Source organism: Stenella coeruleoalba, assembly GCF_951394435.1.
Source record: "Stenella coeruleoalba genome assembly, chromosome: 19".
NCBI classification, from domain to species: domain Eukaryota; kingdom Metazoa; phylum Chordata; class Mammalia; order Artiodactyla; family Delphinidae; genus Stenella; species Stenella coeruleoalba.
Genome location: NC_137165.1, coordinates 12,955,406 through 12,971,990, shown reverse-complemented (window position 1 = coordinate 12,971,990; position 16,585 = coordinate 12,955,406). Strand labels below are relative to the sequence as shown.

Genomic DNA, 16,585 nt, shown 5'->3' with positions numbered 1-16,585 from the left:
CCTGCAGATCAAGTCTTTAAAACTCAAGATATCAGCTACCTGCGCTAGTGACTGATGCTCTCTCAGAAGAGTACGTAGGGCCTGGACCAGTGGCCTCTTACTGGCTGGACTGCCTCCATCCAGGGCTCAGCTCCATGCCCACAACCAGATTTCTTACCAAGGGACCGGGGCCCATTGGGAGAGTCTATACTGGGCAGTGCTGGGGACACTCTAGGACTCTCGAGGAGCCACATTCCAGCCAGTGCCTCTCCTCCCACTTCCAGGCTGGGGGCTGGGATAGTACATACCCCTGTTCCCGAGCCCCCAGCCCCCAGCCCACTTGAGTCCCTGTTCCCATCACAGACACCTCACACAGCAGTGCTAGAGTTCACCAGTCATCTCTCTGAAGAGTTTACTCTGTGATAAGTCTGAACCATTCACTAAACACAATTAAGTCCTTATAACTTACAACACACACCAACATAAATGCAAGTGTTAAATGTAAAAAATAATGTCAAAAAGAGCCATAATAAAATACAGGCAAACATTTTTCCGCTCCAAGGATGGTGAAAGAGGTTTCTACCCATAAAGGCAAACAAAGAAAATATAAAGGAACAGTTTTGGCAGATGTGATTATATAAGCCCTCTAAAAGCTCCTTGACTGTAAAAACAAAATAATTATCACCCACCATAAACAAGAACAAAAGGTAAATGACAAAATGGAGGGAAATATTGGCAAGATGTGCCCTTGCAATTTCAATAACAAAAAGAATACTTGGATAGAAAAGTGAACGTAGAACATAATTTAAAATTCATAAAACAATAAATATATGAAGTAACATAATATATATATGAAAATGTTTGGCCTTGCAATACCATGATAAAATTAAAACAGTGAAAATATTCTTTATCAGTTGATAAAGGACTTTTTAAAACTGGCCTTCTAGTGCTATCAAATGTGTGGTAAAAACAGACACTTGTGGAAATGTAAAGTAGCACAACTTTTTCAGTGAACAAATTGGCAATATATATGGAAAGCCTTTAAAAGAGCATTATCCCTTCTGCTTCAGTAATCCTTACATAAATTTATCCTAAAGCAATAAGAAAACACATAAACACTTCTGTACAAACATATTCACTAAGCATTATTTACAGAAGTGAAAACCAGAAAACCTGAATTTCCAACAAGAAACAACTGGTTTCGTGAAGTGATGCTCACAATACGGCACGTGAAGAAAACCGGGTTGCTAATAAACGAAAATGTTAACAGTGGTTGTTTTTGGGCAGTGCAATTACCGGTAATTTTTATTTTCACAAGTTTTCCCACACATGGATTAATTTTATAATCAGAAAAAGGTTATCACAATATATTGCTAAATGAAAACGTTTATAAAATAGTAACACAGAACGTGACTCCACATTTGCTGTTTAAAAATATATATGCCTATAAAAATACTAAGATAACAAAATGTAAAATAACTCCATTTGAGTAGTGGAATTATAAACTTTTATTATTTTCTAAAGTTCTTACAATGAAAACATTACTTTCGTAAAATGAAATTATGTTAAAGGGGAAAAGTTCTCCCGTGCTTCCTCAGGAAGGGCCTCATACCTAGTTTTTCTTTCTGTTTCTTCACCCCCTCCCCCTAACGCATCTAAACCTGCTCTTTGTGCTGCTTAGCCCTGAAACCCCCCCGAGACAGTTCAGGCTTCCCTCACAGTCCAGGTGAGAGGTGTGGAACAGCACTAAGGCACTGGCACCAGGGCTGGAGAGGCTGGGCTGGATTCCGGGGCTCTTTCGAAGGTGGTGAGGAGAGGGAGACGCGGAGATTTCTAACGTGGACGGCTGGGTGCGTGGTGGCCGAGAACACAGGAGAGAAGCAGGGGCAGACAAGCTGAGTTTGCACAGCCACAGACCCGGGGAAGGTGTCCACTGGGTGGCTAGCTACGTGGGTGTTGGAAGTTGAGGAAAGGCCTAGACTTGGGCGTGATGAATGTAGGAGTGAGCAGGACTGAAGTCACGGAGTGGACACGGTCAGCAACAAGTGAGAGAAAAAAGCGAGGCCCATGGATAGAATCTTTGGGATTCTCCCTTTAAGAGGTGAGGAGAACTCTTAAAATGGGAGGGTAGGCAGCAACCAGACTTCAGTAGCTGAAATAAAGAGTGAGGAAAGTGGAGGCAGCAAACATGTAGACACTTCTACCACTTGGTGGTAGAAGAGGCCACAAACTGGTGGTCTACCAGGTCTCTATAAAATACTGAATTCGCTGTTAGGGTTTACATATTTCTCCTAAATCTGGATTTCTGGATTTCCTCAAGAAAGAAGAGGAAGACCCAACAACACTGGGCAGCCATTTCTGCATGGCAATAACAACCGGAATCGAAAAAAAGCTACTTCATAGCAGGAGTACTCCATTAGTGGGAGCTCCAGCCCTTCTCGCCTGGCCCCTGGTGTAGAAGATGAGGAAATACTTCCCTTTGTGAATGAAAGTCCTCGTTAGTGCTCATCTAGACTTCGCTGAAATAGACGCCAGCGTTTGACCCATAAGCCCCACATTTGGCCCCCGAAGGCAGATCCTGGGACAAACATACCTGAATTAGGGATCCTGACCAGACTGCGAATGCCCATTTCCCAGCAAGAGACACCGTATCAAAAGCCTCTGGAGGGCTTCCCTGGTGGCACAGTGGTTAAGAATCCTCCTGCCAATGCAGGGGACACGGCTTCGAGCCCTGGTCTGGGAAGATCCCACATGCTGCAGAGCAACTAAGCCCGTGCACCACAACTACTGAGCCTGCGCTCTAGAGCCTCTGAGCCACAACTACTGAAGCCCGCATACCTAGAGCCTGTGCTCCGCAACAAGAGAAGCCACCACAAGGAGAAGCCTGCGCACCTCAACGAAGAGTAGCCCCCGCTCTCCACAACTAGAGAAAGACCGCGAGCAGCAACGAAGACCCAACTCAGCCAAAAATATATAAATAAAATAAATTTTTTAAAAAAGCAAAAGAGAACAAAACCCAAGAGCGCCTGGAATTACAAACGTAGGGGAGCAAGCCCGCTCTCACCCACTGCCCCAGGCTCAGCGGCGCTCCCTGGGCAGCCTTCTTTCGGGCAGAAGCAGCACAGGCTTCCCTGCATGGCTGCCAGGGCCCGCCCCCAGCTGGGGACTTCCCGGCTCTGCTCCCAGACGCTCAGCCACACTCCCTGAATGGGCCCACCCGATGGCAGGCAGCCTTTCTTTCTCTCCAGATTTACACAGTCCATTCCTCTACCTGGGGAAGAAGACTTGCTATTTTTATAACAATTGTTACCTTCTCCAGCAAGATCAGAAAATACGTCAGTTTTGCATTCTGTAAGTGAAATATTTGATGCTGCCTAAAAAAAAAAAAAAAAACTTTCTTCTGTTATTATACAATTACATATTGTCAAAAGAGTCGTTACCTAATTATCGGTTATTTTACGTTGATTCTGATGCAACATGTGCTTGCATTAGACATTTTATTTTGTGGTTTTGCTATCTACTTAATTATCTGTACTACTGCCAAATACAAAATTCTATAAAGATTTGGTAGCATAAGTTAAGGACTAATTATAAGCAATTTCACTTATTACATCTTGTTCACTGATCATAGGCTGGAAAATTACCTTCAAATGCTACATTGTGAAGGTGGGTAAGAGATGCTTTTCTATTCCCTGTGTCATATAATTGAAGTCTCCTTCCCTAGAGATGGGTCAAATAAGCCCAGAAGTCTATTTCCACCCTCAGTGTAGCACTTGTTATGAATCTTGAGATTTGGTATGAAATCTCAGTCTCTTATCTCTGGACCTGAGTTCAAGTCCCACCTCTGTGACTTAGCTCTGTGAACAACCTTAGGGCAAGTCACTTAAGTTCTCTGAGCTGCCACTTCTTTAACTGATCACACAGGGACTCCATACTTCTTTGAAAGGTTACTAAGTCAGACAATTTACATAGAGGACGGACAATAAGTACTGGTTCCCTGTTCATCCTCCCAGTACACAGGAGCTTGGATTTTGCTCTCAGTCAGAGAGTAGCAGTCTACACCCGCAATTATACACTTGAGGTCTCAGCCTTTTCACCTGAGTCTCCTGGTAGAAGATTTTCTGACCAGAGATTGAAAACTCAAAGGAGACTAAAAAGAGGTGAGCAAGTTGAGACGCCTACTCTTTGTTCATGGACTCTCCCAGGTGCTTTAGTATTTCTCTCACTTAACTGCTGCTACAACTCTGGGAAGCAAGAATTCTTCAACGTTTGTATAAGGAATCCAAGCTTTAATGAGAATGACTGACCCTGTAAGTAGAACTGGAACGCAGACCCAGGTCTGATGAACTGTGAAGGCTGTGCTCTTCTCTGTTTTCCGCTCCCCTGCACTTTCTGGTCCACTCCGTCTTATCTCCGTTCCCTGGCTCCTAATAAGCACCTGTGGTCCCTCACTTCCCTGAAGAGAGCCGGAGCCCCCCATGTCTCTGCTGGGGCTGAGAGAGGCAGAGAGGATGCACCTCAAAGGGCATGCAGAGCTGCAAGGCCTTCAGTCACAACACAGTCCCCTGGGGTAAAAGCAAAGCCTCCGAAAGGCAGCATTAGCTGTTCCAACCAGCAATTGAAAAACATAAACCGCTGTTTTAGTCATTTGGGTGAGTCACAGCAGAGGATCTGAATGTCTTTACAGAGCAGAGCAGGAACTCTCTGGTATGTGTGTGAGGCCCTGCTGCTCGTGGGTGAGCCTCACGCAGGGCTTTCTAATACTGTACTGGCACGAGCACCAAGAGGTTTGTACTTGGGAGCATTAGGAAGTTCAAGACCATCAATGCCCTGCTCCAAGAGGCAGAGGCCAATCCATTCTCACCAGTAAAGCCTCTTCTGGGTTTTCCTGGGGTTAGTGCCCATTCAGCAAACTGATTCTCCTGAGCATTAACTTCTCCAAAAAAGTTGTGGTCACATCCCTTTCCCAGGGCACCTCCTGGCTGGCTGTAAAACTGCTGCACCTTTGAGACCTTCCTTCTCTCAGAGGGTTCCTTAGTTTCCCAAACTGGACCTTCTTCCTCCTCATGTACAGGTCTCTTGCATGGCCACCTAGGACATCTGTTCCTCCTCGGCCATAAAAATAAGGGCAGATGGAGTTTCCCCTTGAGCCCACACAGACCCAGGGTTAGTGACAGACATGTTCCACACAGAAACACCTCTTGTGGAAAAGAAGGCCCAGCTAACCTGTATAATATACCTAACACAGAACCAACTGTGACAATGTTTTATGTAAATAACACAGCACATGCATGCTCTCCAGCAGCCAGATAAACCAAAACAAGAATTAAAAGACAAAAGAAGATTGAAAGCAGCTTCTTTCTTAAGGCTCTCTATATTACTCTTCCTGCAACATAAAGCTTTTGAAAAGTTACTATTTAAAATCACTAAACATCCCCCTCTGGTACCCCCATTAACTAGAGACCAATAAAAAGTTGATCCAAGGGACTGACCCAACCTGGATATATTTTAGAGTAGCAGGACAAGTCAACTGGTACCATAAAGAAACATAAAAAGGTTGAAAGCTTATGCCCAGACTGCAGGGTGGTGGGGTTTTCTTTATTTCTACTTTTATCTCTCTAATTTTTTTATGTTAAAATATACTTGCTTCCATAAAAATGTTTATCTGAGTAGCAACTGGATATTTCAAGACAATACCAAGGACACTATTTTATCCACGCCACAGTGAAGTTGATAAAAGGGCCAAATACGCCCCCATGTGGCTACAGAGGAAAATGCCTCGGTTTAAGTAAGAAGGAGGGGCTTACAGGAGGCCTCGAATTTTCTACAGGCCTTTGCATCTTTTTCACACCCTGCAGTTTTATTACTTGTCAGAGCTTAGAAGTTGCTGTGCTCACATGGTAAGCTTTGATTTCTATCAAGAGAAGAGAGGTTTCATGTTTTTAAAAATATATACTAAAGTTTTAAGTAATCCACATGCACCCTTAAGGTCAGCTGAAACTCTAACACAGAGACACTAACCCTACTAGGACAAGCAGCGATGCTCTGGCGTGTGAATGCCTGGGCAACGATGTGGGGTGAAGGGACCAAACTGCTGGAAGCAAAGCAGATTCCAAAGAACAAAAGCAGCTTATTCCCCTCCTTGGAAAACAAGTTCAGCTTCTGTTCCCACTTTGGTTATCAAGAGATCAGAAGCCAATGCAAGGGACCAGAATAGAATTTAAGATAATACCACAAAGATCGTATTCCACACCAATCCATCAACATGAACTTGACCTCTAGACACTTCGGCAAGTATCACTCAACATTATGATACCTGGGTCAATAACCTATTTCTTCTAAAAAAATTCCTCTTCCCCATATCAGAGGTGTAGGCTACCACATATCACACGCGTTGTAAGTATATGCGTAAGTGAAAGAATTTTTAGATGTTTTTTCAAAAGTTTCAATGTTCTCTCATTAAATAGAAATAGCTATTCAGAGAAGGAAACGAAGACACACAAATGCAAAAATGGCACTCACAGCTCTGGCACTGGAAGCTTCTGTTGTCACATACTTTTTAAATTCTAAGAGCATTACCTTAACACCTACAAAACGTCCTCCATGACACCAGGCCTTAAACCTGGGGCACCAAACACATATAGACACAAGACACATCTCCTGGGCCTGCAGGTCCACAGAGGATTCTTTGGAGACCTCTAAGTATCAGACTTAAACAAAGGCTAATACTGCACCTGAAGCACAGTTTGAACAGGCGAGGAGCATAAATAATGCACTCCTGCGACAACATGGAAAAATACAAGACATCAGATGAGAAAAGAGCATAATATAAAACTGCAGCATGAACACAACCAAAGTTGAACCCACATACTCACACACCCCATCTACAGAAAGAGATTAGAGACTAGAAGGAAACACTGAGATACCAATAGTGGCTGTGCTTCAGAAGGTTGAGACTAGGGGTGATTTTGAAGCTGTTTTCTCCTTTCATCTTTCCAGATCTTTAATAATGAGCATACACTACTCTTTTATAGTGAAACAAACAAGCAAATACTTAATGATCACTTATCGAGTGAATGGTTGTCATCTAACTCACTTATCCTAAAATTTTATGAAGATATAAACTAGGTTTGGGTCCAGCATATGATTCCAATGTGTCCTAAGAGGTAAGCAGAGCAGGATGGTGTGGGTCAGTACAGGAGATGAGCACAGGAATCTAGGGCCCTGCAATGAATCTTGGCTCTGTGGGACCCTGGGTGTTGGTTTCCTTATCCTGTCAAAGAAGAGGCTGGACTAGCATAGTGGTTCCTAATCCTCAGTGAGTTACTAACTGCTCTCTCTAAGTCAGGGACCCTTCTCTCCAGAAGAAAACCCCAAATATGTCCAGAGCTTTCGGAAATAATCCAGGTGGCTATGGGTTCTCCAGAGGTTCACGGACCAGGTTAAGAACACTGGTTGGTTAATATGTTCTCTTCTGCAGCTCTGTCTCCACGGCCACAAGGAGGTATAATATGGTCCTATTTCCATTTCCTGTATCTTTGCTGAGGGACTGGTCTAGCTGCTGCTAAAGTATGCCAAGGTCACCAGTTTTCTGCCCCAACCAATGTCACCTTTTAAAAGTGTGGCTTAACTACGCAGTCTTCTTCGCAGATAGCAAGGAGCTCTGGCACCATACTCAGAAATTTCAGGCTAAATAGAACCCTAGGCTGCTGGTGTAAAATCAAGCCATGAAAAGTCAAGCACAGCAGAGGATAACTGAGACACCAAGAGAATAAAAGAGAGACTCCTTTTCCAGAGACGTTCCTGCCAAGCCCTGACACTACAATTAGAAACATGTTTTAAGAACATGGTTACCTCGGCCTTAGAATTCTCCAATGGTAACAGGTAAACAAAGAAGGGATTACAAGGGAACCCCAAAAAACCGTCTTTGATCAGCAACAACTTATCTGCCAATAGATGAGACTTTCTTAAGCAACTTACTACACATAACTATCTTACTCCATTTTTATTTCTATCATCAATCACCTATCCATTCAAAGCCAAGAAAATATTTTCCCCAACCCCAGGATTCAAACAGGATTGACAGTTTTCAATTCTGAATACTCTTATATTAGCTCCACTTCAAATGTCGAAACAAATTAAAAAATATCACACACCAGTAAAACTGCTACAAAATAGTACTTTAAACAGGTTGGAGGTAGGGGTATGGCTTCATTCTGCTGTATCTCAGTCACATCTGGCAGTTTTGATTCCCTAATTCTGTTTCTGAAATAACCAACATCAAAACAGACAAGAGTCAGGAATATGCCGATGTTTCCGACGTTTCCAGGCGCTTCCTGATTGGCCCTTCTTCCTGGCATTACTGAGCTTTCTCTCCCTGACTCTCCCGCCACCTACCATTAGGCCAGTTCCCTTCTCAGGACTGACACAGGGGTCATCAACTGTATGTACCCAAAGTCTTCAGTCTTGAAGGTGACTTTAGAAGAAGGTACAGGGCTATCTGGTATACCACCTCCACCAGGGGGTTGAGAAAGTCACCCCTTCTCAGGAAGCAACCAGGGGTGACAGAGTGTGATGCTCTGTAAGTTCTGACCAGGATCAGACTGCAAAAATAATCCTTTTGGCCTCAGAAAACCAGTCTAAAGCTAAGGTGATCAGCTTAAGTCAGGTTTAAATCCCTTGTGAGTTTACTGATGGCTTTTTGTTGATGCAAATAATCACAATTCTTCCTCTGAACTACCATACTACAGGGCCCTGTTAACTTAAAAAAAAAGGGAGGGGGATGTTTAAAATGGATTAATTTGTTTCAGATAATTCCAGCAGGCCAATGGTGGGATTCAGCTTGCCACCCCACAGGCCACACTCCAAAGCAAGCTGCTTTACTGTGCAAGGAGTTTGGAGTTAACTAGCAACAAGCCTGAAAATTTGGTTACGTATATAAGTACAAAGCTGGTTCATCAAATCCCTGTTCTGGCCCTCAACCCAATGCATTTCAACTAAGGCATCATCTACCTCCTTCTTAACGTTTATCAAACACTTGAATAGGTAACATCCAGCCACTCTTTGGAGATGGTTCCCTTTTTCAGATACTGGGTTGCTGAATTGCTCAGAAGCCTCTTGGTCCTGGGCTCCATTACTGGAGCCTTTACAACTTTCCCAAACCTCCATCTCTCCCTTTTCCTCACTCCTTTCATCCTCCATGGGTTCTGGGTTTTCCTCCTGGGAAAGCGAGTCCTGGTTTGGGCCATGGCCCTCCACAGTAGCAGACTCGCCTTCCTGTAGAGCAGGCCCACACAGAGCACTCTCCTGGGGACCCTGAGCCAAGTCTTGGTTCTTGCCAGACTCTTTAGCGGGGGACCTTTTCTCTTCCAAGGCTTGGATGACGTTCTTGGGAGCTCGGGGAACTTCTCTCAGTTGTCTCACTCGGTCCCTTTTCTTCCTCCTTAAGTGAATCCAGGAGTTTTCTATGGCTGTTAGGAAAAGGCTAATTTCCTCCTTTCCACAGGGAACTCGTTTATGCTGGACCTGTTCGGAGGAAAAACAGAATTTTATAGGAAATCACTTTTCCCCTCTGAAAACTCCTTAGAACTTTCTTTTTTAAAAAAGAAAAGAGGTCTTCCCTGGTGGCACAGTGGTTAAGAATCTGCCTGCCAATGCGGGGGACACGGGTTCGAGCCCTGGTCCAGGAAGGTCCCACATGCCGTGGAGCAACTAAGCCCGTGCGCCACAACTGCTGAGCCTGTGCTCTAGAGCCCAACGAGCCACAACTACTGAGCCTGCGTGCCACAACTACTGAAGTCCGCACACCTAGAGCCCATGCTCCGCAACAAGAGAAGCCACTGTAATGAGAAGTCCGCACACCGCAGCAAAGAGTAGCCCCTGCTTCCCGCAACTAGAAAGAGCCCCGCGCACAGCAATGAAGACCGAACGCAGCCAAAGATAAATAAACTTTTTAAAAAATTAAAAAACAGAAGAAAAAATAAAAGGAAAAAGAGAGATTATTATAAGTACTTCTTCAATGTGCTTATTAACCAGGTACCTTCAGATCGGTGAGAATTTTTTCAATCCATGTTGTCACAACTACTATGCCTTCCACTGTCTCAGAGCCCAAAGACGATGCTTTGAGGGATAATTCTTTCATCACAGATTCCAATACTACAAACGTAATGGGTTTCCTTGGCTTCTCTAATTTTCTTCGCTTACTTGGTGGTGACTGAAAGAAAAAGAAGGCATGGGAGAAGAGGGAAGGTTATCCAAATAACTAAATCTCATGCCTTATAATGAGTTCAGCTTGGGAAATATCCATGACCTCTGCTACCAATCACAGAGCACTAAAAACACAAAGGCGTTTGCATCTTTATTTTTAATACTCAAAACAACCCTGCAAAATGGGTTTATCATCTCCCCATTTTACAGAAGGGAAAAACTAAGATACAGAGAGCCTATGTAATCAGCTCCAGGTCGCAGAGTTAGTATTTGTCAAGTTAGGATTTGAACCCCAAAGCCAGGTCTTTTCTGCCATACCATGCTGCCTGTGTTCTGGCTATCAGTACGTAACTCCTCCACTTACTAAAGGTCCTTAATCTACCTGTTGTGCCCAAAACAGGCCTGTGCAAGTATAATTTCATGGCACCTCAAGGACCCCAAGGGCATTGTGTTATTTTCTATAAAGAAATGCATGGCTTAAAATCACCACCTTGTAGCCTGAGTTTATACTTGCCAAGGCTTGAAAGAAAGCAGCTGGTGAGCCACAGTTTGTGAGATCACATGCTAGGAATGACCAGGGCCATCAGAATTACATCGGCGGAAAAGGACGCTGAATCTTGGTTAACATTAGGGCCAAGCCAGTGGCTAGCTAAGCACTGCCTCTCAGCTGGGGAGAGGGGACACCAGTACCGAAGAGAACAGCGGATTTGAAAGCTGGTTCCACATAACTCAAGGTTGTCGTCTTTCTTTAAATTTCAAGCTTGGAAAGTGATTTACACTCTAACCACTAGAGGGACTCAAGTTCCATTTTAAAAACCAAGTGACACTGCTGTATTTAAAGTTTATTTCTTTAAAGTAAAAACTTGCTAAATTTTTTTAAATGACTCAGCTAAGACCAGATATATTATGGATACTTTAAGAGACAGACTTGTAGACAACTTTTATCAAAACTTAAAAAAAATTAAGCTAATTCTAAGGTTAAATGGGTCAAAATGAGCAGGATTATAAGAAGGCTCAAAAAAAGAAAACACCTAGTCAGCTTTGAAGATCTTCTCCTAAAGAAAGGCCTCTGATAATTGTGCTGCTAACTCCAATTCTGCCTGGAAACAGTGACAGAGCACGTCCATATACACACATAGTCAGGTCCAGTTACTGGGTGAGGCCTTATAGGAACTAACCAGCTACTCCCTACCCCACACATACACAACAAAATATCCAGTTTATTCTATGCTAGAAAACTTTTAGATGGTATTTCTTAGAAACAATCTACATTTTCTCTTTATACCAGATATTAACCAATAAAGAATGGAAATTAAAGAACAATAGAAAACAAGCTTAGAAGAAAAGGACCAAAAACAAAGGGTGTGTGTATGAGTCAGAAACCTGCCCTTGAGAAATGAATGGCGGACTCTAAGCCCTGAGTCTGAACTTGCTCAGTTAATGTTTCAGACAAGATGAGACAAATTCATGTTGACATTAAGATAGTCGTATTGTTATTACTCAATCACCCAGCATAAGAAACATAATTTCTACAATTACGGACAGCCTAACACTTTGCACTAAGGAGCTTAAGATATGATTATTAAGCTGGGGGTGAAAAAAGATGGTGGTGTTGTAGGAGGAGGATGGGGGAGAAGAATCAGATTCCCTTTCCACTTCCTGACATCCAAAGGCTGTTAACATGGAAAGGTCACCGTCACAGGGCCATCCCTGACAGCACACCAAAGGTCATCTACAAATATGGCTAAAAGGATAACGCCCCATCTCTCTTCTGATAGAGGTGGTAATCATTTGTGCTCACAAATTCCAACCAGCAAAGTGAAGATATTGCTGTGTTTCTCATTTCCTGCACTATTCTTCTCCAAAAGTAAGAATGGACTCATCATCATTTCTAGAACTAAAGGAGAAAAATGCATCCTCACCAAACTTAACAAGAGCTCTATCAAGGATCCACTTTACAAGTTCCAAGGGAGTCAGAAACAACAAAGCAGTTTATTGCCTTCTTACACCAGTACTAAAATGAAACCTCCTCTATCTCATATATTCCTCCTTTACCTTGCATCCTGGCTCCAGTGTTCCATATACAATGGTCAATCAACAAATCTGGTATTTCCGAAGATTTTTAGTGAATTGCTTTAATACACACACATATTCTCAGGATTGTTTTAGTTTTACTCTACTATAGAAACTAGGTAGGCACTCAAAGAGACAGATAATTTATACTTTAGAAATTCTCAAAGTTTTTAAATGATTAGAGATTAACTTAAGCCTGGCTTACAGCAATCATTCCTCTCCCTTTCTCGTTCGTACTGTAAATTCTTAGTAGGCAGGGCCAGAGTAAAATACAGGAGCAGGTCTTAAAGAAATTAATAGTTAAATTCAACCCCACAGGTTCAACAGTAGGTAACTGTATATATACCCTGTTACAACACCAGTAAATAGAAGCTATCTGTTTTTCCCCAACTGAGATGATCTTAATTTGCTAATATGCTTTTAAATCTCAAACCACAAATATTTTCAATGAAGAGTTCTACACTCAAACTGTCATAATATAGTTTAGAAGACAAAGTAACATAAATAATTCAACATTTTAAAGCATAAATTTAAAAATCAATAATTTACAATGGTTAATTCAGTTTAGTGCAAAGAATCAGAAGGTGAATTTACAACTGGTTTTGGATTAGAAGATGAACTACTGTATTACCCAGCTGAAATTACAATGTGAAAGAAGTTTGGTGGGGAGCTGTAAATCCCGCAGGGGATACAGGTTTTGTATTGCTTGAACTGCAAGGATTCAATGAATAAAAATCAACGGGGAGGAGCGTCAAGTGTTACTATACTGAAACCATAAATTGGACAAAAACAGTTCTTAAATTTTTAAAATATGCTTTACCTAGCAGAGCTGTCTTTAAATTTCTTAAATCATCACTCTTATATTAATTTCTAGATCTCAGTGGTACAATTAGTCAGGAGACTTTCAAATTAGGTGTAACCTGACGCAATCCCGTGTAGCATCTGCTATGCTGCTGAAGCTCTGCTGTTAACTACAGCTAAGGCAGAAACTCCCAGTGAAGCCACAGGCTGCATGAAAGCTTTAAGAGCTCCCTCGTATCTGCAGGAAAAGGGAGTCATTCACTAAGATCTGCTGAGCATGAAGCCACAGCCTCCTCGTTTAGACAAAGCAGCTTCTAGAATGGTCTGGAGGGGAAAGGAGTGCTCTTGGCTACTGCACTTGGGTCCTCCCTGCTCTACCATACTCTGAATGGCTACTGCCCCAGGTCCTCCAGGAACAAGCAGAATGTCTGTAAGCTGCTATTCAGCACAGGCTGTCATTTATGGAGAAACAAAGCCAAGCAGCCAACACTGACACCTGGCTGGAATACACACAGGAGGTGCGCTGGGAAGGACAGTCAGACCATCTTGCCTTATTCAAATGTGTATCAGCTCTGCTGCCATGAAGTGGACAAAATATTTTGTTGTCTAAAAGTGCGGCTTCCTTATTAACAGCCCAGTGGCATTTCTGTTGTTACCTAATCTGCCAGGTTACTGTTTCTAAAATGTCCCTGTAATCATTCCTAGATATATTCAAAAACAATAAAAAGTAAAAAATCAAGGGGAAGAAAAGTTTATGTAGAATGCTACCTATCTAAGAAAGGGTGGCTATAACTACATGTGTATTTCTTTATATTAAAACAACCAAACAAAAAACAATGGAAGGATAAATTATAAAATCGTTTAAATAGTAATCCAAGGAGAAGAGGGATTGATTGGGGTGAAAGAGACAAGAGAAAGAAGCTAGACTTCTAACTATACCCTTTTCAATATTTGATTTTGAAACCATGGGTAAATATCTTTTACAATTACAAAACAAAATTAAATAGTACAAAAAGAGGCAATCCCTAAAAATATAAAGTAGAATGAAACAAATGAACGTAACTGTGTACGGACTGGTGGCATAAACCCACAAAAAGGAAACATTCCAAATGACTTTAAAATCCATCATGAGACAGTCCCCAAGGACAAAAGAATGAAAAAAAAAAAAAAGCTATTTTCACAAATCATTTGGTGATGTTAACTTTGAGACTGCCGTGGTATATCATAGGCCAAAACAAATGAGTAATTAATTATGGTCAAGGACTGAGATTTTTGGCATGGAATTTTTGAACAGGAGATATAGACAATTGGTGAAGTTAAGTAGAAACTAAATAGAAAGTCGGAACTAGGATGTATTTTATCTTTAAAAACAAAATCGAAAAATAGTTGCTGCCAGCTCTGGGGAAGAAAAAAAACGTATTTTTGGGGGGAGCAACCTGTCATACTAGACAGCAAGGGAGCTACTACCCAAGACTCTAGTATGATAAGACGACTCAGCATCCAACTTGAATAAACACTCCATGGGCAAAGATGGGACATAATCTGTGCATCAATAAAGATAATAAGTGTAACAGACTGAAAAATACTGAAAGTGTAAATCCATGAGTTCATAATAGTCTAAAAACAAAACCTAAACCACCCTCTTTGGTCACTTCTGGGAGATGCTAGGGAACCACTAACTCATTATTCTTAAAACTGAAAAGTAAAGCAAAATAATCAAGCATTTATCCTGCCTTTACCAGATGAACTGTACCTCAACGTAACCAAATAGTTGATATGGGGAAGTTTCTCTTTTTAAGTACTTTAGCAATAAAGAAGGAATAATAGAATCGGAATATCAACATTCTGCAACTCTAAATGAATTAATGGATCCAGGCAATGATCATCAATGACTGCTCACATTGTAAGAAGACAAAAGCAAACATTATGTGCCTCCTGATGGAAGTTCTGAAGCATACCACACACCACCTAGAAAGCAGTCTCTCCCCCACCCCCCATCAAAACTGTACAATATCTGATCATGCCTCTGGCTCTAACTGCCAATTTATAGGAAAGGCAGGGTCTGAGGAACATATTAACACCACGGAGATGCACTCAGAAAAATCCAGATATAAAAAACTCTATAGGACAAATATCCCATTTTCTTTAACAAATTACAAGGGAGTGGGTGACAGAAGGGGGAAAGAGGGGGTGGACAACCATACTAAAAGCAATTCAAAGGATGTATCTATCAACTGCAACACATAAAACTTAGTAAGACTCTAGTTTGACAAACTTTAAAACATCTGAGACAGTAAGAAAAATTTGATCAACTATACAGCCAACATGAAGGAATTATAAATTATTGTGGTTATGTTTTTTTTTTTAAAGAATCTTTACCTTTTACAGATAAATATGAAAATGGTTATGGATAATATACTGTCTGAGATTTGCTTCAGAATCGTCAGGGCAGGGGGAAGGAGTATATGGAATACAGATGAAACAAGAATAGCCATGAGCTGTCAACAGTCAACGTAGGTGATTGATAGGTAAACACTAGGTGTCTTCCTAGACTGTCAATCGACTCAATATTAAAATTATTTAACTTCAAAAACTAAAAACAAAGATATATATTATGGAATACAATACAAAATTCAAATGCATATTAAAGAGAAAAGAAGAGACTTCAAGAGTACAGAGTGCTTCCTGGGAAATTCTTTATTGTCACCTTGATGCCCAGGGATTTGTCAGAAAACATTTCCTCCTATAGCTGATACTTCAGTGGAAAAGTCTGAGAATCACTGTACCACATCATTTATTCCTTCATTTTCATTTATTTAATAATTATTATTTGAGGACCAGACACTATACTAGGTTGATGCCATGTAGAAGACACAATATGGACAAAGAGTGAACACAGGAGCAGGATCCCAATATCAATTTAGGAAGAGTGAGGGCAAACTTCACAGGTGGCAGTATCTGAACTAACTTGATAGATGAGAGTCTGATGGTCAGAAAGGAATCTCCTGGAGAGGGATCAGAGAGCAGAAGCTCAACATTACTGGGGCATCAAATATGGAGGTGGGTGAGAAGGAATGGTGGGGAATGACAATACAATATATTTTACTGAGCATTTACTATATACCAGGCACTGTGTTAATTATATTTAATCCTCAAAACCCTATGTGGTAGGTACTATTATTACCCCCATCTTATAGATGAGGAAACTGAAACTTAGAAAAGTAACCTGCTCAACATAAAGCTAGACAGGGCCCAGCACACAAAAGGCTTTTTCTATACACTATGCAATAGTTTTGGTGTTATCCACCATGCCACAGTTAAACAGAATACCAATACAAACTACTAGGTCACAAGGAAGTTCATGCAGAATACAAATGACTGAAAGAGATAAGTCCAGAGAGATTTCTATGGGCTGCATGGTTAAGAAGGCTTTATGCAGAAGCTGGAATTGAGCTGGGCTGCAGTGGAGGGAAGTTCACAGGAAGGATCAGAGAAAGGGCTGTGAGCAAAGGCTGTACAAAGTCAG

At 41.6% G+C, this 16,585-nt stretch overlaps 1 protein-coding gene across 3 annotated transcripts in view; it reads right to left on the bottom strand.

Annotated features, from left to right (window-relative positions):
- Positions 1–414: 414 nt before the first annotated feature.
- Positions 415–16,585, bottom strand: part of METTL16 (methyltransferase 16, RNA N6-adenosine) — a 63,376-nt gene continuing 47,205 nt past the window's right edge. For 2 of the 3 annotated variants that reach the window (XM_079905360.1, XM_079905361.1), the window contains exons 9-10: positions 10,019–10,192; positions 415–9,504 (exon numbers count right to left, since the gene is read on the bottom strand). In XM_079905360.1, coding sequence (XP_079761486.1) covers positions 8,881–9,504; positions 10,019–10,192 — 798 coding nt within the window. In that variant the 3' untranslated portion in view covers positions 415–8,880. The other variant, XM_079905362.1, reaches the window with a different exon arrangement.